The sequence below is a fragment of the Echinops telfairi genome, unplaced genomic scaffold (assembly GCF_000313985.2).
Source record: "Echinops telfairi isolate 266 unplaced genomic scaffold, ASM31398v2 ScPeMD7_23;HRSCAF=83, whole genome shotgun sequence".
Lineage (NCBI taxonomy): Eukaryota > Metazoa > Chordata > Mammalia > Afrosoricida > Tenrecidae > Echinops > Echinops telfairi.
This window is the reverse complement of record NW_022103920.1, coordinates 78,603,285-78,629,038: the sequence shown is the minus strand read 5'-3', so window position 1 is coordinate 78,629,038 and position 25,754 is coordinate 78,603,285. Positions and strand designations below refer to the sequence as shown.

Here is a 25,754-nt window from a genome sequence, read left to right as displayed (position 1 = left end):
AATGCTTTGAAAATGATGATGGCAGCATATGTGCAAATGTGCTTGACACACTGGAGGAATGTATGGATTGTGATAAGAGATGTAAGAGCTGCCAATAAAGGTATTTAATTAAAAAATGTGTGCAAGAATGAAGAAAATGTTCTAAAATTTATTGCAGGCAAAAAAAAAAAAATGCATTACAACTATGGTTCCAGTTCAATCTGCGTGTGGAAACAGATCCTCAACTGCGGGATCTGTGTCAATGTTTTCAATTGTTTTAAACGTGTTTGGTTTACAGTTGGCTCCCACCAATCAGCAAGTCTTTGCAAAGCATGGAAGCAGGATGATGGGCTAGAGACCCTGTTTAGGGATCTAGTGATTTTGTCATCCAAGTTAGGTTTTCTGTATTAGCATGTCCATGGTGTACATCCAAAGATCAGCATCCTCCTCAACAGACATGCAGTGCTCGGTGTAAAGGAGCTCTGATATATTGCATGTGCAAATGTGATGATAAAATAGACCCCCAGAAAGCAGCTTAGAGGCTATTTCTATATCCTCTCAATCAAACCAGCAGACAAAAGAGGACAGTGATTACCGGGAAGTATGTTGGCATAAAAGGAGCCCTGGTGGGTCTGTGAGTTAGGTGTCCGACTGCTTACTACAAGGTCAGTGGTTCAAATTCACTATAGCCATTCCTCAGGGGAAGAGCAAGGCTGTCTGATTGCAAGATTTACAGTTTCAGAAACTGAGATAGAGTCACTGTGAGTCATGATCACTGTGGCAGTGGCCCTGGATGCTGGCATGTAACACACCTCGATGGGAGTGTTGGCTGGCTGTGCTACTTGTGTGTCCTTGACAAAGTTATTAAATCTCTTTACGTTTTAGATTCCTAACCCATAAAATGAAAACATTAGTGTTTACGGTATAAGATGTTATAAAAATATAATGAGTGTATACATGTATAGGGCTTGGCAAAAGGAGATGCTCCGTATATAGTGATTATCATCATTCACCTCTATTCTTACCTCCAGCTGAATATAGACTTGTTCAGGCATCTTCTGGCCATAGCTTTCCAAGAGGTTGATGGTTTCTTTTAGTGGTTCAAAGAGTTCATCAGTAGCTCTCTGTCGGCTCCTCACAGCCAGAAGATGCCCCATGATGTCAATTAAACCACTGTGATCACCTTCATTTAATTCTCTTTGAAGTCCTGCATCTGTCTCCTTTATAAATTCTTGTAGCTCATTCAAACTATTAAAAAACATAAGTGTGTGTGTGTACACACATTATAGGTACAGACACAAATTAAACACACTAAAACTTTACTATAATGCTTGACTGGAATTTATTTTTCCTATACACCTGGCTTCAACATGATTTGTTAGCTGATACCAAGGGCTCAAGTAGAAAGAAAAAGTTTTGAAAAGGATGATGGCAACCAATGTACAAATATGCTTGTCACAATGGATGGATGGATTGTGATAAGAGTTGTATGAGCCCCCAATAAAATGATTTAAATTTTTAAAAAACATATATAAGTGAATTAATTAGAGATTTTTTTTAACATTTTATTAGGGGCTCATACAACTGTTATCCCAATCCATACACACATCAATTGTGTAAAGCGCATTTGTACATCGTTTCTCAAAACATTTTCTCTCCACTTAAACCCCCGGCAGGTCCTCATTTTCCCTTCCCTCCCCGCTCCCCTCTCCCTCATGAGCCCTTGATAGTTTATAAATGGGTATATTTTGTCATATCTTGCCCTGTCCAACGTCTCCCTTCACCCACTTTTCGGTTGTCTGTCCCCCAGGGAGGAGGTCACACACAGTTCCATGTAATCGGTTCCCTCTTTCCTACCCATTCTCCCTTTACCCTCCCTGTTTTGCCACTCACACCACTGGTCCTATAGGGCTCATCCATCCTGGATTCCCTGTATTTTAAGTTCCTATCTGTACCAGTGTACCTCCTCTGGTCTAGCCAGACTTGCAAGATCGAATTCGAGTCATGGTAGTGGGAGCGGGGAGGAAACATTTAGGAACTAGAGGAAAGTTGTATTTCTCATCATTGTTACATCGCACCCTGATTGGCTCATCTCCTCCCCGAGACCCCTCTGCAAGGGGATCTCCAGTGGCCTACTAATGGGCTTTGGATCTCCATTCCGCACTCCCCCCATCATTCACTATGGTAAGATTTTTTGTTCTGATGATGCCTTACACCTGATCCCTTCAACACCTCGTGGTTGCATAGGCTGGTGTGCTTCTTCCATGTGAGCTTTGTTGCTTCTGAGCTTGATGGCCGCTTGATTACCTTCAAGCCTTTAAGACCCCAGACGCTATACTTTTTGATAGCCGGGCACCATCAGCTTAATTAGAGATATCTTAACGTGCAAATCTCTCTAGTTCTAAACCTATTTTTTCAATACCCTTCCCAAGACCACTGGATTCTCAGGTAGGATAGATCTTAACACAGCTGTGCTTTTCTGAAAGTGTGTTCTACAGGATAGAAGTTCTGCACAATGTTTGACAGTGCTATGTTGTAAAAATATCCTCTCTGGTCAAATAAATTTGTCAAGTGCACTGAAAAAAAACCCAACATTTGTTAATTCTATTCCAAAATTGGCAGTTCTAATGCTCTTAAAATGTAACAACTTTAGGAAACAATCAAGTTTTAAAATTAAGCATCCCATCCAAGTACCAAAGTACAAAAGGCTACCTGTCGATGACAAATCTCAAAAGGTGCTCCTGAAACATCCAGCTCCATCTCTTGATAGTGCTCAGCAAGCTCACCTTGAAAGGCTTCATGTCTACCTTGAACCAACTGTCAAAGACTCGGAAGTCGTCAAACTGGCTCATCTGAACATACAAGGCCTCATACGTGTCAATCTACAATTAGAAAGGGGAGGAAACAATGGTAACAACTTAACCCAAAGCCAACAGCTATGTCAAATGCTAAGGTGTTCCCTTACCTGTTCTTTGAATTGCTCAATAGTTGGTGGCTGTTCTGGAATTTCGTCGTTTGCACGAGCGTCCATCTCCTCAGTCGTTAAAGTGTGGCCATGCAGGAGAAAGTGCTTCAGGAATTCCGCTCGCTCATCCACCCAGAGGTATGCGTAGGTCTCCAGGGTGTTCCTGAAGTCTAAGACTTTTTTGATGACATCTGCCACTCTGTTCATTATCTCCTGCCGGACCTCCGCCAGGCCTAACATGTTTTCCATATCAATCTAAATGAGAGGCAAGCCACATATTACTAAAACCAGCCTTTCTCTACCAATTATTTGACAGTTAACAGAATCTAGGCAATTGTTCGAGGGGAAAATCCTTTGAACAAAATCAAAACGTTAAGCTTTTTCCCCCAGCTTCTCCTTGTGATGAGCTCTCCATAACCCCAGTTTGTTGTTGAATAAATAAAGGCTAGTACCTACTTTACACAACTATATAGAAAGCAGAGCTCCCAGGGGCTATCTGAGGTGGAAGGGTGGCGAGAGGAGGTGCTCTGACATAGGGCATGGTTTACGTTAACGGCAGGGGAACAATTCCAGCAAGGGCAGTGATGTTGGTTGCACAACACAACGGATGTAATTAGTGCCACTGCATGGTACCATGTAAACCTGCTGGGCTGGCAAGTGTTTTGTTATACGCATTTCACCACAATTTAAAAGCAAGGTTAATGTCTATTTAGAAATATACCTGATAATTTGCGACTTCCAGATGGGAAGCTACTCGTCGCATCTGGGCAGACATTCTAAAACTACCACAAAGCATTTCTTCTACCAGGTCGTAGAAGCTATCACCAGCCTCTCTTTCTAAAGGCGGCTTGAACACAACCTCAGGGGGCATGAGGATCATCTGTGCTTGAAAAAAGGGTGCAGGTTTCAATTGTTTCTCCGTATTTATCAGAAAGAAATCCAAGTCGTGCATTATAGCTTGAAAAAAGCCTTCTACCACGATGTCGTCAATGAATTCCACATACATCTTCCACGTGTCCAGAGGACTGGCTTTGAAGAGTTTCCTGTTTTCCTAGAAGCAAGTATTAGTAGTTGCATATTAATAATATTGACCAAAATCAGAGGAACGAATTGTAGTAGAGCATACATTCTAAGCAGATGGTTCTCAGAAGGCTGAGAAAATCCATTTACAGAGCCCCCAGTTCAGGTTAAGGCTACATTGAACAACCTCAAACCAGCGAGTCTCGGCCTCAAGAGTGCACTGGGAAGTAGATTACTGAAGATACAGGAAAGCTAAAATTCAATGCATTGTTTTCCCTTTGACCCATTTTTCATTTCTATTATCTTCTTTCTTTTGAGGGTTTTTTGTGTGCATTTTATTATGTTGTCATTGTCGTGGGGGGGTTGTATGATTGTCTTTATATGAGTCTAGGATAAGTACTCCATAGAGACAGTAACTACATTAATAGTTCCTTAGGGTTATGGCAGAGGAGGTTGGGGGCAATGAGGAGCTAATACTAACGAGTGCAAGAATGAAAAAGATGTTCTAAAATTGATTGTGGAGATGATTGCACAACTCTTGGATATACCGTATATACTCAAGTATAAGCCAAGTTTTTCAGCACATTTTTAATGTAGTTTTTGTGGTAAAATTAGGTGCCTCAGTGGATATTCGGGTCTGCTTACTCTCAAGTATAGACGGTATTTAAACCACTGAACTGTATGGTATACGAATCATATGACAATAAAACTGTTAAAATAACACCGGAAAGAATACAAACATGAAAGCTTTCCGCTTAGTTTCCTTAGAGAAAGACTGCATCTGTGTGCACAACACAGGGCACTCAAAGATGAGGCCGTGGTGTCATAAGCCAGACGACAAAGAACTACACAAGGCTTTAAGGCCTAAAGTTTATTTATGTAATATAATCAAAGCCATTTTTAAAGGGAAAATCAATATGAAGATTATTATCTTCAACTACGGGCAAGAAATGTACTAGTTTTCAATGAATTCACATACACTGACCCTTGCCTACAGCTTCTGTTCTGACCCTAATGGTATGTAGCCTTGACCATGGCCTTCTAGGGCCATGCAATAAACAAACTCATCCTTTACAGGACCCTAGAACACTTCTCTGGGTACTTCGAGTTAGCTGGATAGAACTATGTCAGGGAAAGTCTAACTATGTATTCCTCTGAGAGACTCAAAGTGCACCTATGGTATCAAAATCTGCTAACCTTGGTTTAACGAAAAGTTTCCCCAAATCTTATTCAAGTACCCAGAACTACTTTCTGTGAACTCCCCAAGAGCAGCCTTTGAAATGATCCTTCATTTGGGGGAACACTGGCCCAAGTGAAGTCTGCGTTCTCTTAACGCCCCATCAAAAAGCAAGGTTCTTCTGCCTCAGCATCTTCCAAGAGTGTGGGTGGAATAAAGGACAAATCGGTGGAGCAGGGTGGGGTTTTACATGAGCTGAGATCTGGTCACGGACGGCTATGAGCAGGGTGTACAATGGGCCCGGCCTAGAGACACCGAATTGGAAAAGGTCAGGGGTAGCATGGGAGATTCCAGAGACCATCTGGTGGATAAAGGCCGCTATACAGGGCAGAGGCCAAGGCAGACACTGGAACAGAGAAACAGAGACACTGGAATGAGAGCTGACTATAAGGCTCTTTCTTCATTGGCCACGATGAATACATACCTAACCTCTTAAGGGTCTCCCTCTCCAGCCCCTTGCTTCCTTGTGGCCTACACTCAATCGGGGAGTCTTTCAACAGTCTCTGGTCGCTGTTTCACCCAGAGTAATAGCCGACATCCTTCCAAGGACCGACCATGTGATAGGACCTTAGTCCTTCCCAACTCCAGTCCACCTACGCTCCCCCTTTTCGTGCTGCTTCAGCCATGGCTCTCCAGCTGGCCTCCTCAACGCCTTTGCCCTTTTCTCCATCTAGAACACACCCCTCTCCTGAAGTCCACCTGACTCATCTTCTTCTTGCAGGTCTCTGCACCATTGCCACCTTTGTAGATAGCTCTGCCTAAGGCCCCCCAAATAAAACACCAACTCCCCTCACTGCCCATCCTGTGTACTAGCTCTAGTTTCCATTGTTGTGGTCATTTTTCTTATCACCAGCTGATATAGTATATATTGGTTATTTTTTTCTTACTATCTTCCCTGACTAGATTTAAGCTCCATAAGACAAGGGACTTGGTTTAGTTTGATATTTCGGTTCTGCTTCAATTTCTAATTCCCTTAAACTGCTCCTCTTAGAATAGTGCCTTATATTGTTCTAAATAATTCAAATATTTGTTCAAAGGAGAGCAACTATGGCCTCCTTAGAAGAGGGTTGTGGGTGCTACATGAGATGATGTATGTAAGATAGTTAACACATACTGGACATTCAACAAACAGTGGTCACTGTTAGTAGCATCTTAAAAGAAGATACAACTGTAAGAAGAGTCAGGGTCTTAATAATTAAGATTGTCACCCATTCCAATGTTCTTAAGCTACAGGAAAGACTAATGGGAATGATCTTCAAACCACTTTGGTGTGTTTCTCATTGCTACACGGGGTCGCTCTGAATTCGAACTGCCTTGATGGCCCCGATCAACAACAGCCTATTCCAATCACTTCTCTCAGGGAGGCCTACGGAAATCTTAAACGAGGTAAATGTCATCACTTAACAGTGCCTAACAAAACCACACGCACAGCCCTGTGGTAGATGTTTTTTTTTACAACAACAAAAAGATACGTAAGGCATTTTTTAGGCCCAATAAATAGTACAACTACATCATTAGCTTTCCCTCTCTCCGAATTTAATAAAGCAATCGTCTACCACTACTGAAACTGCGAAAAGAAATCACCTCTACCAAGTCGTGTATCTTGCAGCCATCTTCCTGGATTAACTTGTATTTTTTAGCGAAGACATCACCCTTGTCCTCGGAAGGGAAGAGGGTCTCCCTCCGGTGCTCCCTCCTGGGCAGGAGCGTGCAGTCGGCCCAGGCTCTCATTGTTTGCTGGATGGCTTTGACGTTGCTCTGAGTCTGCAGCACCCGGCGCTCCAGCTCCAAGGTGGTCCTCTTCACCCTCTCGATGTATTCCCAGCAGGCATCCCGCCAGGTGAGTGACGTCGCTGCGTCCTTCAGCTGGTCATCCACAGCCCTCAGCTCATCTTCAACCAGCGGGTATTCAACTTCCAGGAGGGTCTGTTTCAGCGTGTTGTACCCTTGCACGAGGAGGTCCAGACTTCCAATGTACTGCCAAAAGCAAAGGAAAACCCCCGGTGAAAAACAGGCCTGGGATGTTCCAGGGCCAGCTATACTTTCTCTGCTGTAAAGCCATCCCAGTGCCACCTGCCTGCATGTGAACGGTGCAGAATTTATTTGAAGCATGCCCTAGGCACCATGCAAACCACAAACCTTTAAAATCGTGTTCCTCTTCTTGAAGATGGCTAAGGCTGAAGCCGGTATGTCTGACTTCTTCAACATCAGAAGGTATTTCACTTCTCTCAACACAGCTACTAGCTATGGGAACAGAAGCAAGGGGTGTTATGTACTTCGAGAATACCTTCTCACTGAACCCAAGTTTCATGTCAAACACTTAAACGTTCATCCAGTGATTGCTGTATTTGAAACCATCAAGGCAAAGAAGCTTTTTGTTTCAGATGTTCTTGAAGAATCAAGCTCAGACATTTTTCAAATGCATCACCGAAAAAGCTCAATATCATGGAGTCGAAGCCAACACATAGTGACCCCATATGACCGGGTAGAAGTGCCCCCTGGGGGACTGTCACGGCTCATGGGAGCAGAAAGCCCCATTTTTCTCCCGAGAAGCAGCTAGTGGTTTCAAACTGCTGCCTTTTCAGATCGCAGCCTAATGCGTAAGCACCATGCCACCAGGGCTCGCAGTAGACTTCTGTTTCCCCAGTGTCGTGCACTTTCTTATAAAGCTTGCTTTGGAAACAAAACTTCCATGCAGCCTGGTGATGTATAAGACACTTTGACCAGCCATCAAATTTCATCAGCAAGAAACATTAGAAATGCCAAAACCTGTGAAGTGAACCCAAAAGCTTAGGAGTACACACCAGGCTCGAATGTCCACCTCGAGCACCCTCCAGCAGCTAGTTAGTTCACCCGATGGTCGGGGGCACACCCACGCACACTGGATTTCACAAAATTCTGATTTCAGAACACCTTCGGCTCCACCTTGTCATAGCTGAGGCCACTCCATCACCCCCTTGCACACGTATACATCATGTCTTTGCCAAGGTAAAGTGCCCCGGTGTTCATTCCGGGCACCCTGTACTGTGCCATTCTCACAAGTGCTGTTGCATTTGAGCCTACTGTTATGTCCCTAGTCCTTGTTCCCCCGTAACTCTCATACTTTCACTGAACAATCCCTTCATTACAAAAACAGAGCAAAGCAAACCACTGTTCTCGAGTAGATTCGGCCTCACAACAACCCCCTAGAGCAGTGGTTCTCAGCCTTCCGAATGCCGCGACCCTTTCATACAGTGCCTCATGCGGTGGTGACCCCCCAACCAGAACAATATTTTTGTTGCTACTTCATCGCTGTCATTTTGCTACTGTTATGAATTGGGTGACCCCTGTGAAAGGGGTTGACCCCCAAAGGGGTCATGACCCACAGGTTGAGAACCGCTGCTACAGAACAATGATGTCACAAACTTAACGGAAGCTCACTACTGCATCTTCCCCCGTGGATTCGCTGGCAGGTTCAAAGCACCAATCTTTTGATTAGCAGATGAGCCCTTGGTCATTTCACCAACAATCTTCGGTCACTGACTATGCAATCCTTCTTAATAAATGACTACGCTGCTTTGCAGCAGAACTGGCCACCCTGCACCCTAGGTTCTGGTGGAAAACCATACAACATCCTTAAGAGGCTAAACAAGTTGAGACCTTTGGGTCACAGCTCTATAGGTTAGCTCCATAGGTTAACTGGTATAAAATATTACGTGTATTTTTAATGCCTTCAGGTAGAATGATACACTTTTTCTAGAGAGGATAACTGATCTGTCTTAGAAGAAATACGGCCAGAGTGCTCCTTAGAGGCAAGGATGGCAAAACTTCACCTTACATTCTTTGGACATGCTGTCGGGAGAAACCAGTTATCAGGAGGGAGCAGACCCCGGAGAAGGCCAGCCCCTTATAGGGTAAGGGGCAGGGAAGGAGAGGAAGGCCAAGGAGGTGGGCTGACACAGTGGCCGCAACAATGGGGTCAATCAGAGGAACAATCGGGAAGGGGCACAGGCCTGGGCAGCGTTTCATTCTGTTGTGCACAGGTTGCTAAGGGTGGGGACTGACTCAGTGGCACCTGACAACAACAACAACAACAACAACAGCAGACCTTCGATCTCAGGACCTTAGATGTGATCCATGGTTTTTCTAAAGTCAGGATGCAAAAATCATCTTTCATTCTCTAGCTCATACATTTGCTGATGGGTGCTAGATTTTATAAAATGAAATGCTGCTATTAATCTCTGTGTGCGCATATCTATCGATATTGAGTAAGGGTATAGATCATGACTATCCCACTCAGTGAAGCTTGCTTTCCAACTTAGCCGGCATATACTTCACTGCTCTGAAAAGCTATAGGTAATTGCTAATAATTAATTCTATATTATATAATATACCCCCTCCAAACATTCAATCAGATGTTCAAATATTTACACATACTTTTGTCATGAAAATGTTTAAATATGAATTCTTATATTTAGTGGTTCTTTAGTGCACAAGCACATCACACCAGGTAAATAAAAGATGACTTATTCTGTGCCTCTTATCAGGAGTCTTGGTGGTGTCGTGGGTCCTGAGTTGGGTGCCAACTCCACGGCTCAGCAGCTCAACCCCACGAGCCTCTCGGTGAGAGAAAGGGAGCGGTGCTGTTTCCATACCGATGTACAGCCTTGGAAACCCTCCAGGGATAGACTTGTTTTGTCCCACAGGGTCACCCTGAGTTGAGATGGACTTAGTGCTTAGTGTTGGCACCTAGCAAGACACCAGACCTGGAGATTGTTGTCATCAGATGGTGTCGAATCGGGTCCCACTAGTCGCCCCACTATGTACAACAGAGTGGAGTGCCAGCGCTCCTCGGCCATCCCCACAGTTATGTTCGGGCCCCTATGTGGCCCACAGCAGCGACTGTGTCAGTCCTTCTTGTTGAGAGACTTGGAGACAAGATGTTTAAAACATAGAAACATACTCGCTATGCTTGTTATATGCATATGTTTTATAATGTAACATATCAATCGGCACATTCACATACTTGTTAATAAAGTTGCTCTAGTTTTGTTATTGTACAACAATAAAATTACAAGAAAATGAAATTCAGAATATACACAAAATTTTTCTTTTATATGGCTTATTATGGAACAACAAAGATATAGCCAATTAAAGTTATCTCCCTCTTGGACATTACTTAACTGTTAGTATTTTTTTTGTCTTACTATGTTGTTTTATATAAAATGGGTTTGATGAAAGTTACCACCTATTTAATCAACAGTTAAACTGGCTTTCCCTTTGAAAGAAATTATAACAAATCAAAATTTGACAGATGGTCTCTTATTCTGTATGTTCTGTGGATTCTCTAAATCTTAACTTACATGATGACATTTTAATGATGTACTGGTATATGGGTTATAATAATAGTTCAAACCTGAAAGTATCTGGTATTAGACTAATGATTCAATTAACTTGAGCTACCATGTGCTGGAAACACTGCTAGAAAACAAAATATAAAGATGAAACAACACACACTCTACCCTCAGTAGCTTCTTTCTAAAAAGGACGAGCTCAGTCAATAATTAGAAAACAAAATAATAAAGAGTAATATAGACTATGGGGAACAAAGCTCTGTGAGAAGCTATTCACAGCACTGTTCTTCACAGTTGACAATTTGAACTTAATGGAAGTCTTAGAAATAAACAAGTAATAAAAATGACACCTGTAAGACATCTTACAAGAATCAAATCCCTACCTTTGGGTCAAAGTTGACACTGAGAAGACCATCTACGGCACTGGATTTAATCAAAGGTTGGTTCAAATTGAACTCACAGGTTTCATCCACATCACTCTTCCATTCATTATAAATGCGATTTTCAAATTGGTTGAGCAACGTTGTCATCTCAACATACTTTTGATGAATGAAGGCATCGTCAGGACTTTCCAAGAATCTGCAGAAATAGGGTTTTTCCATTTTCCTAGATTTCAGCTTATGTTCAGTAACACAATACATATTGACACATATTATGTAATATAAACTGAAAGAGAACTACCAAATAATCGTGAATTTTCATTTCAAAAACCAGTTACGAAAGAAATGGAACCACTGTGATATTACTGAATAAACTGAAGCATCACTTTACCAATTTTTACAAGGAGACAAGGATCTGCATAATAAAAGGAGTATTAATCATTAGAGAAAGAAAAAATCTATGAACACATTGTGACAAGGAAAATAAAAATGAGAAGACAAGGATCTGGAAGCATGGAAACATAAGAAGTTATAACGACTGCATTTAAAATATTCTAACACCATCAGGCCACGTATATACTCATGGATAAGCAGTTTTTTCAGCACATTTTTAGTGCAGTTTTTGTGGTAAAATTAGGTGCCACGGCTAATATTCAGGTCGGCTTATACTCCAGTATATATGGTAAATCCCTGAGTTGAGTCTTAATGCTCTGTGCTAGTATATACGCCTCACCACTGCATTAAATACAGAAACTCTTATCAACAAGGATCATTTTACCATGAAATAAGCCAAGGTGCTTACAGATTACGAAGAGATGTGAAGTTTGACCAAAATATATGAAGTCGTTCGAGAACCTCGTTGGCCCACTTGATGTTTCCGGAGGTAAATGGCATGTTCTTGTGAAGAATTACATCTCCGTGTTCAATCTGCAAGTTGATATGTGGTGAAAAGGAAAGAAGGTCATCAGAGTGCTTTCGAGCCGTGTAGCAATTGTGCACTTTGATATTTTGACAGTAGAACTCTATGAGGCACACGTGAGTTGGTTATTAGAAAAACTGACGGACCTCTACGTTTCTCCATCCCCAAAAGGAGCCCAATGAGATAAAAGCTAGATGTTTATAGTTCCAACGCCTACTCTTTATTTATGATCAAATAGAGTTCCGATTGGTAATTATTGCCCACATTTAAAAAACCACTGCAATAGGGCAGCACATGGCACTCTGAAGACAGTGATTCTGTGCTGGTAGACACATGCATCGCACATTTGTCAAAACCGTACAGGACCACACATATTAGAACCCTGATGTAAACTACGGCCATCTGTTAACAATAATTGATCAATATGGGTTCATCAATTGTAACAAATGTGCCACATGGATGCAAGAAGTTAACAGGAGTAAAAATATGCCGGGGAGAAAGAAATGGGGGTTGTCTGTATTTTCCATACAATGTCTTCATTAACCCAAAATAAAATCTAATTTTGAAAAATGATATCATGGATGTGCTCAACTTTATCCACCACTTACCTGCTTTGTGTGTTCATTATACAAGTGCTTACACATATCCAACTCTACATCAAACATGTGTATTAGTGTGCTGTAATGTGGGCTGAAAATTTCCATGACAACTGGTTTCTCTAGAAAATTCCCAAATACGGTCAAAAGCTATAAAAATCAAAGTTAAAGAAAGGTTAACAGTGAGAAGCTTTTAACAAATACTCAGTTCATCTTTCATTGCTTAAACTGGTTACATGACTAAAAAGTGAGAAAAAATATCTAGAGCCCTAAAACTATCTGGGATTGTCTTAAAATTTTAAACATACTGTTGAAATTTCCTAAAATCTCTGTTCATCCAGCAAATGAAATTCTGGTGTAGTTTCTCTTCCTTAGTAGAGAGCTAGAGGTGTCAGACTGTTCCTGCCCATAGTTGATGCTTCCTGCTGGGTACCAAGGAACATTATAGAAAACACTTTGCAGATATAAAAACAGAATCAAGATTAGTTCACTTTTTTCCCCCTTTTCTTCCATGCATCTAAACTTTAGAGTTGCTGCTCCCATACACAGCCTCTAGGTCACACCATCAATAATCATACTAACTGGACCAGTCACAATGGCTGCCTTGCTCGGGGGTCCTGGCTGCTCCCTCACCCATGTTCCTGATCACAGGATCCAGTGACAGTTCCTCTGATGTGAACGTCCTGGCTTAAATGCCACGAGCTAACGAGAATCTTCTTCAGTAGAGGGTAAATAATCCACGAAGACTGAAGTTGTGAATGAGAGGACTACCAGCAGGGAGCAGGGGGGTCGACAAAAAGCAAGGACAGCAACAGCATCGCTTCAGCAGCAGCGCTGAAGAGGGAAGGTCCACACACTCCTCTTGTTTGGTCAACGGAGCTGCCCCAATTTCAACTAATTTCTCCCAACAAGCAGCGCTAGTCAGTGAACCCAACCACCGGTTCTCAGGAGCTCTGCTTTGTTTACTCCTCCATGTGCACACTTGTGCCGACTAGCTTGAGAGACGCCTCTCCTGGCAACGAATTAAGGCAAGTAAAACATGTGTTTTATATGTGGATAGGGGATTGTGTGCCAGGCACTATATATTTAGGACTTTAAGCATGGTATAATGCTCGCATCCTCCCAAGGAGGAAATGGAGGTCTGCAGAGGAAGCAACTTACCCACCATTATACAGCTAGTGGCAGTCGTTTGAAGTGAGGGCACTGGACACCAGGGTCTTTGCCTCCTTGTGTGGTCTCTCATTGGCCAAAGTGCCATACAAGTTACAGTCTTTATTTAGTTGTTTAGCCCGTACGGACTCTAGGATGTGATAGTTTTAGGCCTGTATGTGTGTATTTAATATATATATATATTAAAAATAAGTAGATGTCTCTTCAAAATAAAGTATATTCAAGACAACAGAAGATGAGGATATTCCCTGACAGCTCCTTGGGGGCTCCAGCCTTGGAAATCCAAAGGGCAGTTCTACTCTGTCCTATAAGGTCACTGTGAGTCACAATCTACTCAAAGCAGGTCCTTTTAGTTTTTCTGGTTTCTTCCTACCAGCCCCAAATGGATTCCAAAGGGTGAAAATGGATTTTGACTATTTTCTTCCCCTAAATATCCTATTTGAGATCTGCCAGGTTTATCTCCATTTCTTCCCCTTCTCAGTTTCATTAGGAAATACAGCTTTTCATTGTTGTGGCCATAGTTTGACATTATACTCTTCTATTTTCCCTAAGTTTGTCTCTACAGAAGATTTTTAAAGAATTGGTGACATCTTAGTCACATGAGTCTTAATTTTTATTTCCAAAATATATTACTCTTAGCTGCTTCCAGACCCCTTCACTTTTTACTTAAATAATTCTCCTTGTGGTGTTGTGGTTTATGCGCTAAAAGATTAGGTGAGACCATGCCATCAGGGTGTGTAAAAACACAAAGAGGGTGTCCCCATCCAGTTTGCCAGTCCTTGGGCATAAGAGCACCATTTCTTTTTTTCTTAAATCAATTTATTGGGGCTCATACAATTCATCACAATATATAGACCAATTGTGTAAAGCACATCTATACATTTGTTGCCCTCATCATTCCCAAAATTCGCTTGCCTCTTGGGTTCCCGGAATCAGCTCATTTTCCTTTCCCCCCCCCCCTCTCCCATGCACCCTTGATAATTTATAAATTATTTTATCTTATATTACACTGCCTGGCGTCTCCCTTCACCCACCCCTCTGCTGCCCATCCCCCAGAGAGGAGGAGGTTATATGTAGTTCTCTGTGATCAATTCCCCCTTCCTACACCCCCCTTCCCTCCTGGTATCGCCACTGTCACCCCTGGACCTGAGGGGTTCATCTGTCCTAGATTCCCTGCGTTTCCAATTCCCATCTGTACCGCTGTGCATCATCTGGTCTAGCCAGGTCTACAAGGCAGAATTGGGGTCCTGGTAGTTGGGGGGAGGAAGCGTTTAAGAACCAGAGGAAGGTTGTGGGTTTCATTATTGCTATACTGAACCCTAAGTGACTCATCTCCCCACTACCCCTCTGCAAGGTATGTCCAGTTGTCTAGAGATGGGCATTGGGTCCCCATCACACGCCACCCTCATTGACGAGGATATGATTTTTCTCCCCGCCTTTGGTGTTTGAAGCCTGGTCCCTTTGGCCCTTCATGATCACACATGTTGGTGAAGAGTGCCATTTCTAAAGCAGAGGGAGAATTTAAATTTTAATCCTTTCTTTACAGGTTGTCTAGACCCCTTTTGATTAAGACAACTGTAGGAGGGTAGTGACTGCCACAAGCCGACGCCGGGCGGTGGCACGTGCGTCGTCACTTCTGCACGGAATCCTGCTTTGCGGGAACGGGGTCTGAACGCACTGCTGGGGTCTCCGCTCACACTCCCTGACTCAGTTGTGGCAGATTTTAGTCCACAGGTCGCTTTTCCCATATTTCTTTGTAAACTCTTCATCGTTCTTACAGAATGTTTTACGGTCCTTAGAGTATCCTTTGGCTAGGTCGGCCCGGAGTGGGTGTTCAGGCTGGGGGTCGCTGGATGACTGGGTCAGTTTGGGTGGCTGGTTTCCAGTGTTCAGCGCTAATCACAGGCAGGCAGACCTGCCCCTTCTCGTCGATGTTCGGGTGGTAGATCTTTGTTTGAAAAGTGATCTTCGGTGATTTGAAGGGGGACTCTGCTGGAAAGTTGATTTCAATTCTGAAGCCCCCCCTTGTCATATGGAGGGTTGTCAGGAACAATAAGCCCTTGCCAAGTCAATAAATTAGCTTCATCAACCTGGATGTTAAGGCAGTTTTTCATTTCACATTTGCAGAGTTCTTCAAGCTCCTGCTTGGGGCGGGGGATGGAGCCTGATGTCTTGCACCCACTGACCTGGCCTCAGATGCCGCCTGAGACCAGGAAGAGGAATTTGGGGAGCAGGAGCGCGAGGCAGGCATCCGATGCTTCATCATCCTCCTGCTGGCTGCCACCTTGGATCTCGCAGAGGGAGAATCTGGTGATCGTCTACTAAAAAGTGCCACCAGCAGAGCACGTATGAGGTATCTCTGCCTAACGTGGTGGGCACAGCAGAGACGCTAGAGGTTGTGCCATGCCAAGACCATGGCACAGCCTCATGGAGACCACGAGGGAGAGGAACTGGCTCCCTCAGCCATGGAACAAGGTAAAGGCCAAAGGCTCATGTGGCTAGGAGGCAACAGATCAAAGAGAGAGATGACTATTGGCTTAAGAGCGAGAACAACAAACTGTATCCTTAATATTTTCTGATCCGCACTTGTGATTGCCTGTTAACTTCCCTGATAACCCCCCATAATTGTGAGTACTTCCCTAAGAAAGCCCCATCATCTGTGAGTTCTGTGTAGTCATTTTACTGGTCATCGAGCCTGGCAGAGAAGCCCAGTGCCATGGGAGAATGTCAGTACAGGACAGACAGAGATGCAGAGTGGAAGAAGTATGCCTGACCTCTGCCCAGCAGCAAAGGGCCCAGGGCTGGTGGGTAGTTAAATTCTGTTTCTGCCTGTGGAAGTCAGAAGAAATCATATGTGGTCCTCCTGTTTTTTGTCTCCCCAGTTGTGAGGAGGGACCAGTCTCTGGAAAATGACGTCAGTCATGCTAGGTAGAGGATCGGTGGAAAAGAGGAAGCTCCTCTACCATACGGTGGATAGTGCGGGTGCCACGGTGCACTCAAACATGGCAGCAATTCCAAAAGCAATGCAAGAAGCAGCAATGTTATATTCTGTGTGACCCATATGCAGAGGGTCCTGGTACATTAAGACCAACTCAACAAGGTGTTATTTGAATCCTGGCTTCTAACAGCCCCCCTAACCTCAAAGAGTTATTAAACAACTGATTTGTACAAGGAGCTACTAAAGATAATGCCCTGCCTTCATGGAGTTTATGTAGGCAGAATCTTATGTTTTTCTTCAGACAAGGTACAAACAGGCATAAATTAAAATGAAGTATACAATAAGATGATTGATAATAAATTGATATGTGCTCTAACAGGATGGTTCAAAAAGTTTGTGTGGAAAAAACGTATTATCTTTTCATTTGATTGTGATACAAACTTTTTGAATCCCCCTTATGGAATGCACACGGATGGTTACAGAAGGGGGTCTCAGTGACATCTGAGAAGGCTTCGTGGAAGAAGAGAGAAGTGGATGGGAAATGTCAAAGGCTTCTACAATTGAGATTTCACTCTACATTCTTTCTTCTAGTTAGTTGTAAACAGAGCAAAGAACACAAACTACAGCGACAGATTATCAAAGAGTACAGTGCAGCCACTAAAAATATGTACTTTGAATTATTATGAAACGAAGAAAAAATATCTATGGTCTATTTCTAAGTGTGGACAGAACAAGGGAAGACTGCATGATTTAAAAGCAAGAAGGGTGTGCACTGAGGTTGTAGCCTCTCACCATACTTAATTCAATCTGTATGCTGCGCAAATCATCAAAATGCCAGCCCTAGGTGAAGAAGAACGGGTGTCAGGATTGGAGAAAGGCTTATCAGCGCACTGCAACACGCAGATGACACCTCCGTTCTCGCGGGAAGTGAGTCGAGCCTGAAGAACGTGCTGATAAAATTCAGAATTACAGTGTCCAGTATGGAGTACAATTCGATGTAAAGAAAACCAAAATCCTCACTGCTGGACCACTAGGTAACCTCATGATAAACCAAGAAAAGATTGAGACGGTCACGGAGTTTTGTCTAGGTTGGATCCACAATCACGGAACAGCAGCGATGAGCTCACCAAATGCGCTGCTTGGGGGGCAGTCTGCCGCAGAAGACCTCTGTCAAGTGTGGACGGAAAAAGCAGGGATGTTACCCCGAGGACTGGGTGTGCCTGACTCAAACCAGGGCATTTTCAATCACCTCACCTATATGTGAAAGTTGGACACTTACTAAAGAGGACTATAGAATTAATGCATTGAATTGTGGTGCTGGCAAACAGTATTGGAAGTACTACTGACTGCCAAAAAAACAGCAGATCTGTCTCGGGAGAGCAGCCGGAACGTTCCTCAGAAGCAAGAATGTTGAGACATGCTTTGGACATGTTATCAGAAGAGACCAGTCCCTCAAAAGGACATCATGCTAGTTAAACGGAAGACCAGTGAGAAAGAGGAAGACTCCGCGGAGAAGGACTGACACCGGGGCTGCAACAGTGGGTTCGGGCATCGGAACCATGTGGCAGGGGCTCAGGACCAGGCAGGATTTCGTTCCGAGTTGGAACCCACACAAGGGCATCTAACAGCATTATTGCTAAGTGGTGAAGATGACAAAGAGTCTAAAGATAGGATGCTGAAGAGGAGCACGCATGTATCATCTCTTCAAACAAAAATACTGGCAGTAAGAAATTGTTAATGGGAATTTCTAAGAAATGGGATTACAGGTGACAAAATGTATTTTAGACATTTTGGCCTGCAGCATCACAGTTTGCCTGAAGCATTCTGAAAAAAATCAAATAACTATTTGGCCCTTACATATTCTTCACGTTAAAATGCTTCTCTGGAGCTAGAGCACCCTAGTGTCTTTACCGCTATCCAACCAACCCACCTGAACAGTCGGGCAAGGATCTTCTAGAGCCTGTGTCCGCTGCATCCATTTTCATTGTCATTTTCAACAAATGTGCATGAGAGTCTTCTTTGCAGGGGAGGGTCACTGAATTACTACCTTATACTTGACGTCAAATGTTCTTTGACAGCATGTGTTAGATGACATCCTTATCTCCCATATCTTAGGTTTTCTTTTAGGGCAGTGGTTCTCAATCTGTGGGTCGAGACCCCTTTGGGAGATCAAACCACCCTTTCGCAGGGGTTGCCCAATTCATAACAGTAGCAAAAGTACAGTTATGAAGTAGCAATGAAAATAATGTTATGGTTGGGTGGGGGGGAGGGGTCACTACAACATGAGGAACTATATGAAAGGGTTGTGCCATTGGGAAGGTTGAGAATCACTGCTTTCGAGGGATTTTGCTTTCCTTCTATGCAACTAGGAATACTTACACACTGTGTATTACATCCACTTTTCAGAATGCTGTGTGTTGTGGAATCTCTGAAATTGGAATGGATTGTACATTACTTTTGGTACAATTGGTAGCATTTTTTCCTTAGTGATCTAAACAACTGTGTTTGGAAATCCGTACCCTATATGCGATCAAATACGTGAAGCAGTCCCTGACCATGATGCCTTAGACTTCCAAGGGACAGCACTTACAGCCTAGGGAGTCTGCACATTGTATCTTCCTGGAGGCTGTAGGAAGATGCAGAGGATCTTGCATAGTCTCTGTATCCGAACCTGCTGAACTCCGTGAACATACTCCAAGCAGTGGGCAATAACCATCTGATGGAGAGACTGGTGGACAATTTGTCCATACAGCAATAATGCTAAATTTACAACTTGACAGGGAGATGTGGGATAGCTTACAGATCATGAAGGAAACGTGACAGATCAAGACAATGGATTTCGAGGAAGACTGACAAATAATGAGGAAGTTAACGGGAAAAAATTGTCCAAATTTTCAGAGAGAGAAAGAATGAGCGCTTTCTAAACTAAGTCGGGTCTTCCGCTGCTTGAAACTGAAGAGCCAGGGGCTTTGTTAGAAAGTTGAGAGGAAGATTCATGAAGCTGTGAAATATTACTGTGAAGTGTTTGAGAGGAAAGGGGGGAAAAAGACCTAACAAGTCATGCCAATTTTCCGACTAGAAGCACCATTCCTCATCCCCAGGGAAATCAAGATGATCCAGAACCTTCCACACGTGGAGTTAATAGCTTCACCAGAAAAAGAAAATGCTAATGTTGGCCAGCTCTTACATGTTTAAATATTTTTTGTGTATTAAAATATAGCTATACATTTCTATAAAGAGCTCTGGTGATGTCGTGGTTATGAATTGGGCAGAAAACTATAAGGTATGCAATTAACAGCCATGAAGGAGAAAGACGAGGCTTTCTACTCCTGCAAGGACTTACAGCCTCAGAAGCCCACAGGGGCAGGTCTACCTCGTCCTACATGGTCACCCTGAGCTAGCACCCACTCGGAGACTCCAAGCCTGGTTTTTTTTTTTTTCTTTTTTAACATTTTATTAGGGGCTCACACAACTGTTATCCCAATCCATACACACATCAATTGTGTAAAGCGCATTTGTACATCGTTTCTCAAAACATTTTCTCTCCATTTAAACCCCCGACATTAGGTCCTCATTATTCCCCTCCCTTCCCGCTCCCCGCTCCCGCATGAGCCCTTGATAGTTTATAAATGGGTATTTTGTCATATCTTGCCCTGTCCGACGTCTCCCTTCATCCACTTTTCGGTTGTCTGTCCCCCAGGGAGGAGGTCACACACAGTTCCATGTAATCGGTTCCCTCTTTCCTACCCATTCTCCCTTTACCCTCCCTGTTTTGCCACTCACACCACTGGTCCTATAGGGCTCATCCGTCCTGGATTCCCTGTATTTTCAGTTCCTATCTGTACCAGTGTACCTCCTCTGGTCTAGCCAGACTTGCAAGGTAGAATTCGAGTCATGGTAGTGGGAGCGGGGAGGAAACCTTTAGGAACTAGAGGAAGATTGTATTTCTCATCATTGTCCAAGCCTGGTTTTTGCTTCCTTGAGTAAGTTTAGATATGTAATGTCTCCACCCGCCAACAGTAAAGACCACATTGATAATAAGACAATAATGATGAATACATATGAATGAGTGACACATGTCAGAACCCATGTATGACAACGTTATCAGAAAGAGAGTCCCATCCTAAGTCAGGGATTCCTGGTCTATAAATCGCTATAGTTCCAGTCAGAGTAATCAACAGGCAAGTGAACCCATCATATGCAAATACTATGTAAATCCAACATATGTAAAGAAAAGAAATTCCTGGGTTCACATACTTTTTACTTTTCACCGGGACTTAATTTTGAATCAGTATCTCACAGGCTACATCAGATTCTAATAGTACTGAGAGTTGAAAATAATGTGAATATAAGAAAATACCAATACTTAAACATCCTTAAAACTACTTTGTCCAAAATAAATAAGCACCAATACTCATTAGTGCAATATTGAAAGTTTCTATCTTAGTGAGTGGAATTTGGGGAGCCTGTGAGGTGGGGTTATAGGGTTATGCCCTGGGCTGCCAAACACAAGGTTGGCAGTTCGAACCACCAAATGATCTGAGGGAGAAATCTGAGTCTTGACAATGAGTTACAGTCTTGGAAACCGCTCCACCCTGTGCTATTGGGTCACTGAGTCAGAATCGATTCATTGGCAGTGCCTTTGATTTGAGAGTCTAGGTGACCAGTCAATGCTTCACCTGGATGACAAAGGAATGGATTCGACCCTTTCATCTAACAAGGTAAATTATTCATTAGTGAAACATGTTTATGATAGTTTTCTCCCCCCAGAACTAACCTTAAATGCAGCCTCTAAACCATTGCAGTTAAGGAAACCTTCACTTAGAATTGTCCCGAGCCTTCTGTCAAAATCCAAAATTTTGGATTTGAACACAGTATAATCACCTTCAAATTCCTATAAGATAAACAAACAAAAATATTTGTTGTTAGGACAGAATCCTCACATTTGCAAGAACTTTCCCCCACACACACACACTAGTAATTTAAACCTCTGGAGCATTGGGAAGGAGCTATACTGGACTGAATTTCCCAGCAGCCACTCCCGGCAGGAACACTGACCATCTAGCACGATCCGCCCACATGTTCAGAATCCTAAACAATGGCTCAGCCCCCGTGCATCATGTCACTGCTGTAGCCCATACACTCGCCTAGGAGCATGAGCCTGCCCTCTTCCACTAACCCTCCATGATTATAAAGGGAGAAATCATTTTTCAGGGGGAAAAAACACAGCAAAACTTACCCTCATTAAAACTTTAGCACATCTGTGAGATTAAACAGAAATGCTGTGCGTTTTTGTTTTTAACATGAGCAAGAAACCTAAATGGGAGTCTCTCTCTATTTCTTCAAGTGGAAACTAAAAGCCACAGATCTGTGAGAAAGCATCATTAGCCAACAGAGGAGACAGAATACTTTGACATTTTCCCAGTCACTTATTAATATGCCGTTTACAACCCCCGGTTTCCTCCTAATACATATCCACCCACTCCATAATTAGAAAGCATGAAACAGTGAAGGAATAACTATCACGCTCACAGTCTTTCGTGAAGAAGGCCCAGAAATTCAGAAGCACACGGATGCTTTGTTGCCAAGCCTCCCCTGGAGTTCATGCCACAGATTCAGCCTCACAATCTTATGCTACCCTATGAACGAAGCTTCTATTAGTGACAGTAATGATGGTGATGGACAGCATCCATTTAGTCGAGATTTAAATGCTTTACACTGTTAACTCAGTGCTAATAAATACACATTATATGGAGCTGTTAGGTGCCATCAAGGTGGTTTCCCAATTCCTGGGGACACAATGGCATGAAGTCCTCCGAGAGCCATCCCCGTGACTGGTTGTGACCCACAGGGTTTTCATTCGGCTGATCTCAGAAGTGGATCGTGGGATCTTTCCTCCTAGTCGGAGTCTAAAGTTCTGCTTAGACCTGTTTAGCATTGTGGCATTGTGCAAGCCTTCACTGGTGAGCAGAGGGCCGCACGGAAGGTTCAGTAGCCAGGATTGAACCTGGGCCTTCAGCACAAAGGTAAGAATCGTACCACTGATCTACCAATGCCCCCAACATATACCACAGGTAACATTCTTTGCATTGTATGTGTGAGAAAACAGACTCAGACAGGTTAAATAATTATGCAAGGTCACACCATGGGTAAATGGCAGGGCCAGAATTCAGAGCCAGGCAACCTCACTCCATGTCCCTAACTATAAGCTCAGTTTCTAAGAACTCACATTATCTGGAATTTAACATACGCTGACAAACAAGTACAACAGCCACGGTCCAGAGCATTATACACCCTACCAGACGATGCTATATTTAGCATCAAGAGGAAGTCTCACTTCGCCGGAATTAGAGCCAAGCAGTCTCTTCAGTCTAGGATCACTGACTTTCAAAAGTAATCAAAACTTCCCAACAGGTTTTAACAAGCCTAACATCTCTCCTCTCTTGATACATGCTAACAAAGGACAGACAACTTAAGACCTGCAAACAGTACTTGAATGCTTAGTAAATATTAACTCAGCGAGGTAAAAATACCAACCTTCCTCCCAGATACTTGGCCTGCCTCACTCACCAATCCCTGAAACCTAAATTAAGAACATCTGGAACTTCGTCCCTGGGCTGTCCCATAGGAAATGCAGGTCTTTTTCGCCCAAGTCTGAGCCCAGGGTCTCTACAACGCTGCTCCTCTTCTGAGCTTCTGCCAAGGTGATCGGGAGTTTGGGGACCGGTTAAGGTGAAAGTTGCACAACGTGACGGACCTAAGTGATGTGACTGAACTGTGCCTGTGATGACTGCTGAGATGGCAAGTATTTTGCTACTTATGTATTTACAATAACTAAAGGGAAAGTGGCAAGTATTTTGCTACTTATGTATTTACACTAACTAAACGGAAATCTTTGATCAATCAGTGAGTTACAATGATTTTCAAATATTAAACCAGCCTTGAGATCCTGGGGAAAAAGCCACATTGGATTTCAGTGTAGAATCCCTTTATTAGAGTCAGTCTGTCTCTCTCACGCCATTGAGTTGAATGTGAGCAACCCCATAGGGCAGGGTAGACCTGCCCCGTGAGTTTCCAAGACTACTAATTTGTTTGAAAGTTCAGTACCTAGATTCATGAGGGACATTTGGTCCGCAGTTTTATCTTTTGGTATATTTTCTGTTGCTTTTTGCTTTGGTATCAGAGTAATACTACTTTCATAAAGTAAATGAGAAGTATTCCCTCTTCTTCCATTTTCTGAAAGAGATTGTACACAATTGATGTTAATTCTTTTTAAATGCTTGGTACAATGTATGGTGAAACTACCAGGGTGTAAACACTTCTGTTTGGGGATGTTTTAAAATTTAATGGAAACGGATTTTAAAATTATCTAGTTTACTGGCCCACATTCCATCCATCTCTGCAACAGAGCAATGGAACATTGATCACAGTAAACAGATATGCAAGCACTAGTATGTATTGTGTGGGTCTGGGGGAGTGTGGGAGAATACACTCAGCAGGTGGGTATGTATATGTATGTGCACAGTGACTATACTACTAATCTGGAATGAATTTACCATAATCTCAAAAATTACCAACTGGATTTCATCACAAAATCAAAGTTCAATAAACTCATCCACAACAAAATGAATAATTAAGTAAAAGTGATTGCAATGTTCTCAGGCAACCTAAAAAAAAAAAACAGCAAGCATTTGTTAGTAGCTAGCATAGGGACTGGGGCATCCATCACGCATGCTCAGAGGTTCTAGCTTCTGGCCAGGAAGGGGTGGTACAGCCAGGTGGGCGTTACACCTGGATTGGCCCATCCAAGCCAGGTGAATTTGATTCAGCCAATTGGGTCAGCCAGTATTGTTGACCACGCCTCCCAACAGAGCCCCTGAAGCCTCTTTCCCAGAGGCAGCTACACAATGTAGCACAGCCGGGCTGCGGTCGCAGTCCCGCAACTGACAGACTCTGTCTGGCTGGAATTCCTGAAACTGCTTTTCTCTATAAACTCACTTGGATCACAAGCCAGGATTCAGTGCGAATTCTTGCTCGCGCGGAGCCAAGGACCGAGGTATTTTCTCTCCCAGAGATCTACCACTTCTTCAACTTAAGTATACCAATTGAGTAAACGTCTTGAGAAGTCATGTTTAATTTTAAGCAAGGGCCAAACACAAGGAACTTCTAGAATCTCTACAGTAAGATGATTGACCATATGAAGAATCTTCAAACAATTTATAAAAAGTGGAAGAGGGGGGAAAGTCAAAGCATTCTCTAGAGTCCATCACGTTCAAGACCCTTGCCCATTATGGTGGTAGCCCATCAGTCCATCCCCAGACTTAATGATCCCGCGACTTCACCCATGTCAATGCAGTTCTTTTTACATGATTAAAGGAAAAATGGTGCTCTTTAAGACTTTTTTTTCCTCTCCCTGGTAGCACAGTGATTACAGTTTGGGCTGCTCACTGCAAGGTCAGCGGTTTGAAACCAGTCACTCCGTAGGAGAAAGACAGGGCTTTTTCTCCCCTAAAGAGTTACAGTCTCAGAAACTCACCAGGACACTTCTACCCTGTCTTAGGGCTGCTATCAGTTGACATCAAATTAATGGCAGTGAGTTTGTGTGTTTATAAAAATAATTTTATTGGGGGCTCCTACAGCTCTTATCACAATCCATCCATCCATCGTGTCAAGCACATTTATACATTGGTTGCCATCATCATTCTCAGAACATTTTCTTTCTATTTGAGCCCTTGGTATCAGTTCATTTTTTCCTCCTCCCTCCCTAACCCTTGATATTTAATAAATTATTTTTTCATGTCTTACACGGACTGATGTCTCCCTTCACCCACTTTTCTATTGTCCATCCCCCAAGGAGGGGGTTATAGGTAGATCACGTGATCGGTTCCCCCTTTCTACCCCCACCTTCCCCTTCCTCTCTGCTATATCACTGCTCTCATTATTGGTCCTTAGGGCTTTATCTGTCCTGGATTGCCTGTGTTTCCAGCTCTTATCTGTACCCATGTACATGTTCCTGCTCTGGTCCAGCCAGATTTGTAAGGTAGAATTGGGGTGATAGTGGGGGGCAGGAAGCATTAAAAACTTAGAGGAAAGTTGCATGTTTCATCAGTACTACATTGCACCCTGACTGGCTCGTCTCTTCCTGGTGACCCTTCTGTGAGGGGATGTCCAATTGTCTACCGATAGGCTTTGGGTCTCCACTCCGCACTCCCCCTCA

At 43.1% G+C, this 25,754-nt stretch overlaps 1 protein-coding gene and 1 pseudogene across 1 annotated transcript in view; both read right to left on the bottom strand.

Moving 5' to 3' along the window:
• The window catches only part of DNAH11 (dynein axonemal heavy chain 11), a 330,595-nt gene that overhangs the window by 279,969 nt on the left and 24,872 nt on the right, over positions 1–25,754 (bottom strand). The window contains 10 exon segments of the mRNA XM_045288657.1: positions 1,005–1,227; positions 2,692–2,861; positions 2,945–3,199; positions 3,666–3,995; positions 6,786–7,178; positions 7,341–7,445; positions 10,918–11,113; positions 11,717–11,841; positions 12,442–12,579; positions 21,315–21,431. Of these exon segments, the coding sequence (XP_045144592.1) occupies positions 1,005–1,227; positions 2,692–2,861; positions 2,945–3,199; positions 3,666–3,995; positions 6,786–7,178; positions 7,341–7,445; positions 10,918–11,113; positions 11,717–11,841; positions 12,442–12,579; positions 21,315–21,431 (2,052 nt within the window).
• On the bottom strand, positions 15,323–15,737 carry LOC105978600 (annotated as a pseudogene).